Below are 6750 nucleotides of genomic sequence, written 5' to 3' on the forward strand. Positions count from 1 at the left end.
GAAAAAGATCAGCACAGTAACATTAAGAAGCTTAGACCACTGACCAGCCATGGATGTGATCCGTATGTGGCCGGGGCCCCCCCAACCACCCTCAGAGAGTGACCCATCGGCCTCCACACCTGAGGAGTCCCACACTTTGAACCTGACAGACAGGAGGACATCTTCTCAGACTTCCCACAGTCATTGCATGAAGTATCCATAAAAGACCAGAAGGGGTTGTGACTCACTTGTCGGAGCAGCATCGATGCCAGTGTTGATCCAGACCCAGAGAGAGAGCAGAGTGCCAGCGGTCCTCATCACTACCACACACATTTACAATGGTTCCTACTGGGGAGACAAGCTGCTGTGTGAGGGGACACTCATTAACAAGCCAGGCAGATCAGGCAGCGGGTGGTGCGTTCTACGTCACAACCAAACGAACTGCAGTAATCTACTGAGTGAAAGTGTTAGTCTCAAGGCCAACCTACTGCCACACACACACACACACACACACGGCTGTAGGAGGACACACTGTCCACAATCAGGGGAGGAAGCCGCTACTGTTGCACACGCAGTCAGAGAAGAACATACAACAATGACATGCTTTCTGTCTTCATCTAAGCTAAGAAAAGAACTTTGCTTTGGTGTGTTGGGTTAACTAACAGAGGTTGCTGTCTCCCTGAGTCAGAGAGCTCATTGTGAACGTCTGACCTATGAGACAAAGCTTTACAAGAAGAGCCCGAGCACATTTCCTTTGTGATTGAACTGCTGAGGATCTGTGTGGAACAGCAGGAGTCACACATGTTGGCCGAGCAGTCTGACAGCAGCTCTGTGTGAAGCTGTGACTCTCTCGTCAGGTGGATAAAATGCCTCTCACACAAATAATGCTTCAGTCTCCAAATGTCCGAGAAGTGTCCGGATAGAATACAGGGAGTTCACTCCGCTCCTTCAACAGTAACAAATAGATACAGTGCTGGAGGAATCACACTGGTTCTCCACCCTGTCTTTGAGCGGACTAACCCACTTCATTCTCACTGACCTGTGTCAGCTTTTAAAAAATGTATCATAGTGAAAACACTTGCATTTAAGGCCGCATGAGGGTAATTGGTTATTTTGGCCAGCTGGGGGCAGCACAACCAGCTGTCGACACATTCACACAGTATCACCTCATCAAGTTGTGACAAACTAGCAAACAGTTGCTTATTTCTACATCCAGCAGAAACAGAGAAACTTCAGCATTCATTTGGACTCGTTTCTTTTTCTGAGGAGGAACATTTTGATATGAATCAAAAGGCAATAACATGATAAAGATGTTAAATGATATACGTCAGAGTACCAAGTCAGGTAAAATATCACTTTCTTTGCGACAGGTGACACTATAGATCATAGAACGTTGGACAATCTGGTAGAACTCTCCGGAGCAGTGCTTGATTGGTGCAGGTCTTATTTAGAAGACCTTCTCTCCTCCTCTTCCTCCGTTTACATTCATGTCACATTAGTAACATGCTTTCTTATTACCAATATTATTAGTCACATTTATATTACTTTTTCTGCTGCTATTATTGCTTTTATCATGCCGTTATTAATATCATGTTTTATTATTCTGCTATTATTGAGCCATTACAGCTTTTTATGATATGAATCATATCTGTCATATGCATTGAATGTGTTGTCACTCTGTAATGTTGTTCATTCTGTACACATGACATCTATCGTACTTCTGTTCATCCTGATAGAGGATCCTCCTCTGTTGCTCTCCCGAAGGTTTCTTCCTCTTTTCTCCCCGTTAAAGGGTTTTTGGGGGAGTTGTTCCTGTTCTGATGTGAGGGTCCTGGGACAGAGGATGTCGTATGTGTACAGATTGTAAAAACCTATGAGGAGAATTTGTTATTTTGGGCTGTACAAATAGAATGGAATTTAATTAAATTAAATAAAACGGGCTCGGCAGCATTGGCCTGAAGGTTCCAGACTGAAGAGGCTCAGCCGTGAGGAGACCAGCAGAGAAACAGCTCAGCCTCAGAGGGCAGCGGCGGATGAACGACATGCAGCCACGATATTTAAAAAGAAAGAATACAGAAATAAATAGTCTGGGGGAAATAAATAGGTGAAATACATACATGTTAAAAAATATAAAAAAATGGAAAATGAAAGAGAAAAGTAGATAAATAGGGGAATTAAAACAGAAATATCAATATGTCACATTTGATCAATAAATGATTATGAAAATCTATTTTTAATATTATTTTGGCTCAATTAATGGACAATTAATTAGTTTTTCATGTCATTTATTATTTTTACAGGTTCCATCCATATCAACACAGACAGCAATGTAAACCTGAGTATTGATTAACTGTAAGAGCTAAAGAGCCCTCTCATCAACCATCAATAACGAGACATGAAGTGTGGGGGGAGAGAGAGAGAGAGAGAGAGAGAGAGAGAGAGAGAGAGAGAGAGAGAGAGAGAGAGAGAGAGAGAGAGAGAGAGAGAGAGAGAGCGAGAGAGCGAGCGTGTGTGTGTGTGGGGGGGGGGGGGGGGGGAGAGCTCGGAGGCCCCACTGGGTGTCACGGCTGGTGGAGACATGGTTGCTGGGTCACAGTTGCCATGTGGCGGTTGCCAGTTGTTGCAGAGAACATAAACTGAGGGTTCACTGAAGGACTGTTTCCACCATCGAACACATGAAGAGAGGCCAGCCATCAACCAGCCATCAACCAGAGCCGATGACTATCGTCTCTTCTTTTTCTGTCCAAGTAAAGCTGCACAAGAGCTCGTCCCTCACACGAGATCAGATCAGATCTCTGGCTTCACTTCAGAGCATCAGAGAGTTCGAGGCATTTAATGTCATGAATTCTTTATGTAAAGCCGGAAGCAGCCAAAGCATTTCATCAGTGTGAGGTCATCGTTGTTAAAGTGAAGTTATCTGAGCTGAAAGGATGCCAGAAAGCAGATGGTTTGAGATAAATAACGGGAGCATTAATGTCTAATATTCTTTACATTGGTCTGTAAGACAGCGGCTGCTGTAGCTGCTGCTGTCACACCTGCAGAGGGAGAGATGGTGGGAAGCAGACGTGAAGTAAGAACTGTAGGTCATCAAAGTGAATAGTGGGAAAACATATTAGTTATTCAAAGCAGAGTATTTGTTGGACTTCAAGCGTGTCTAAAGAGGATCTTTAATTTAGTATATCAAAATGTACTATTAGTATTTTTAAGCTGAACCCTTCAGAGTTCTCCTGCAGAAGTAGGCTTCCATGAGTGTGATGCCACCTTCCATATTTACTGTTCAGTAGATTTGTGTTCCATATTCCTGTCCTTGTTATGATGGTGTTGACTACTTTTGGTTTGCACCACCTTTGCATCAATGTGATTCAATTACTTTTCTTTCACTTCTGAATTTGTTTTATAATCCGGTGAGGAGAGCGATCGTCTGCTAATCACAAAGTCGGTGGTTGGATCCCCCCACACATGTTGAACCGGTGTGTGGATGCTGAGCAGGCGGCACTTTGTATGGCAGCGTGTGTGTATGAATGGTTATGAATGGTAAATACTGGCTTAGAGTGGCCGCTGAGAGAACAGAGCTGTAGGAGTGCAGCCCATACAAATAAAGAGACTTTATGTTGTAATAGAGCCGAGATTGCATTCGTTTACACAGAAGTCCAACAGTAGATAAAGCAGGACTTTGTTCAGGATGGCAGGGACAAACGAAACCTCTCCAGTGTAAAACTAAATCCAGACCCAATCTCCAGCGTCAGTCTGCTGCTTAGGAACCAGTCACATGAGGGCACCGATCAGACACGAGAGCATTTCTACGTTACCTGTTCAGTCACACACTGATCTCTCCCAGCTCGTACGACTTCTTTAACCAACCACAGAGAACCGTGTGCAGAGGCTGAAGAAGAGCAGCTGGAGAGGACAGGCCATCCTCCCATCACTCTGACTGGCAGCATGACACGTTAACAGAGCTGCTCAGTAGCCTCTACATGCAGAGTGGAGAGGACGACGGATCCGTTATGCACCACAGGGATCAGTCAGCTGGACTCCATCAGCTCCATCACACTGTTTGAGTCTCAGATAGTGAAGATAAATCAGACGTCTCAATAAGAGGATTAAACTGTTTATTCCTCTTTAGTTTACAGACAGAAAGGCACCCACTCATTGGTTGTTGGAGTTTCACATCGATAATGACGAGTCCTTTTCTTCCTTCTGAAAGTGAGCAGGACCAATGAAACCTTCACCTGGAGACCCACATGGACACTGCAGCCAGTCTGAACGAAGACCCACTAGTCACTGGACAGCCTGACACAGTGAGAGAGAAAGGTCAACAATAAAAACACCACTTCCACCTGATCGATGCACCAGACAACAGCAGTAACATTCCTCAGGAAACAGTCGGCAGGTTTGAGCAGGAAAATGGAATTTTTACATCCAGAAAGAGAGCACGTAGTCCTACAAAGCCTCATGGGTAAACACACAGATATGTATAAAGATATGTGGGACCTTTCAGGAGAGACGATTGTAGTCACGCTGCAAAAATCTAATCCTGTAAATATCATAACAGAGAATATTTACTGCAATAACACAAAAGGAAGAATTCAACTGGCTTTAGTGGAGGGAAGCAGGACCACACACACCCTCCCGGCAGGACTACAGACACAGTCCCGGCAGGACTACAGACACACACACACACACAGTCCCGGCAGGACTACAGACACACACACACACACACACACACACCCTACCTGCAGGACTTCATCTGGATTCAGCTACATTTGGATCAAAATGTGCTGACACGTCATCAATCAGTCGTGATGCACACAGTCCTCATGATGCAGACTAGTGGAGGTCGTCGTTCATTTATGAAATGAATACTGATGTCACAGGGATCGTGTGACATGTTGGCAAATATGTTAATTCTCTTTCTTGCCAAAAGTTAAATGAGGCTGGTCTGCACAATAAACAATAACCGCTTAGCTTAGCATAACGACCAGAAACTGACAGTGTCCAAAGACAACAGATTTGATCAGCATCTGAACTAAACTCGAGTGTAAACGCCACGCTGCTGGTTTAAGGGGAGGGCTTTCATCACCATAAGGTTACTAGGCAACCAGCAGAGACTTGAGGAAGTCCAGAGCTTATTGCGTATTTATTTAGTCATGAATATATAACGTCACACTCAAACACCTGCACGTTTAAAACCATGTTTTGAGGGCCGTCAGTGATTTGAATCATGGATCAGCGGAACTGGATTCAGGATCTGTTGAAGTGGAGATGATGCTGATGGAACAAACATCGGTAGGATTCATACTCCTGACAGAGCAGCAACGTGAGGAGGACCTGCAAGAAAACCCTGAGTCAGACCAGCTGCAACACTAAACAAGCAGGACAGACAGTCACCGTCACACAGCTGAGCTCCTCATTCACACCATCACAAGGACATGGAGTTATACAGCTCAACGTTTCCCACAGCACTCCGATGAACAACTTCCATCTTTACGTATCAGCAGATAACCATATTGTTGGAGTTTGGTGTCAGGAGTCATTCAGAGAGACACGATACACGTTCACACTACACATGGAAGTCATTTTAATTGAGCGGTGGACATATTTACAGCAGCTGAAGTTGGTTCAGTGAGCTTCTTGTAGCCACACAATGTCGTTAGATAAAAATACATCTGTATTTTGAAGTCTCCCTTAATAGAGCTGTACACAAAATAATTAGAAAACAGATCTGATTGCTCTCTTCACATTTTTTGAATATTGAAAAAAAGTTCAGGCACAATTCAAACTTGCACACTTCTTTCCAAAGGGTGCATCCCTCCACCAGGTCACGTGATCCTTTGTGAAATGGCTCCCGCTCAATCCAGGACAGTCACAGGACCGACGCGTTTGAAGACGCTTTGAGCAGACACATGCAAGCACAGCCAGAGATGAGCCCTGCTCGTAGAGACACTGTGCTCCAGACAGAGGTAACAGACGAGACGCATGTGCACAGGTAAAGCTCAGGTACGTTAGGTGAAGACTTAATATGGCAACAAGGTTCATTCCTAGAAAAACAGAGTCGCCAGTTCTGTAACAAGCCAACATGTGTTGTCTGAAAACACACACGCGGTACGTAACGAGGCAACAGAACATTCCAGGAGTTTAACAGCAGGTTATAAACATGAGCACATAAATCCTGTACACGGGCTTACTGAAGCAACTAAGAGAGGAACAAGACCAACTCTGACCCATAACAATGACTTAAACCTGAAAAGACCAATGAAGGAGAGTCCACATCAAAGACCCACTCTGACCAGTACACTGAAACATTACATTCTCAAGCTTCATGGAGAAAACAAGGCAAAAGGGAGGATACGTCTGCTCTCAGCTCCACCCGCTGGCAAAAAGAGCTTTAAGACAAGAAGGAACCTGTAGAAGAACACGCTTGGTTTGCAAGATGTGCTGATGCTAGCATAATCCCTTTGTAGGCACTATTACAGTCCACATTGTGCTTGGTCCGAATTAGGGAACTAGTCACAGCAGTTTACTGGAGACACACAGTAGGAGGAGGAGTCAGCCAATGACGACTCTTGGTGGGGCACGTTGCACCAAGCTAACGTGGTGGAATGGCTCTGGTCTTAAGGGTGACAGAGGCTAGCCTGCTACCCGTCAGTACAGAACCATCCTTCAACTGCCTCCAAAGAAATGTGCAAAAGCAGCTCCAGTCCCCCACAAGCTGAGAGCAGCTTCAAGCGCTGCTGCCGGGTGAAAACCCAGCGTAGAATTACTTTTATAAGA

At 44.8% G+C, this 6750-nt stretch overlaps 1 protein-coding gene across 1 annotated transcript in view; it reads right to left on the reverse strand.

The window, feature by feature from the left end:
- LOC142972040 (ovochymase-2) overlaps positions 1-297 on the reverse strand; it is a 12537-nt gene extending 12240 nt beyond the window's left edge. The window contains exons 1-2 of the mRNA XM_076112840.1: positions 228-297; positions 45-142 (exon numbers count right to left, since the gene is read on the reverse strand). Coding sequence (XP_075968955.1) covers positions 45-142; positions 228-297 — 168 coding nt within the window. The remainder of the gene's footprint in view (positions 1-44; positions 143-227) is intronic.
- Positions 298-6750: the final 6453 nt, after the last annotated feature.

The sequence above is a fragment of the Anarhichas minor genome, unplaced genomic scaffold (assembly GCF_050575085.1).
Source record: "Anarhichas minor isolate MPS153535 unplaced genomic scaffold, ASM5057508v1 ptg000005l, whole genome shotgun sequence".
Taxonomy (NCBI): Eukaryota; Metazoa; Chordata; class Actinopteri; order Perciformes; family Anarhichadidae; genus Anarhichas; species Anarhichas minor.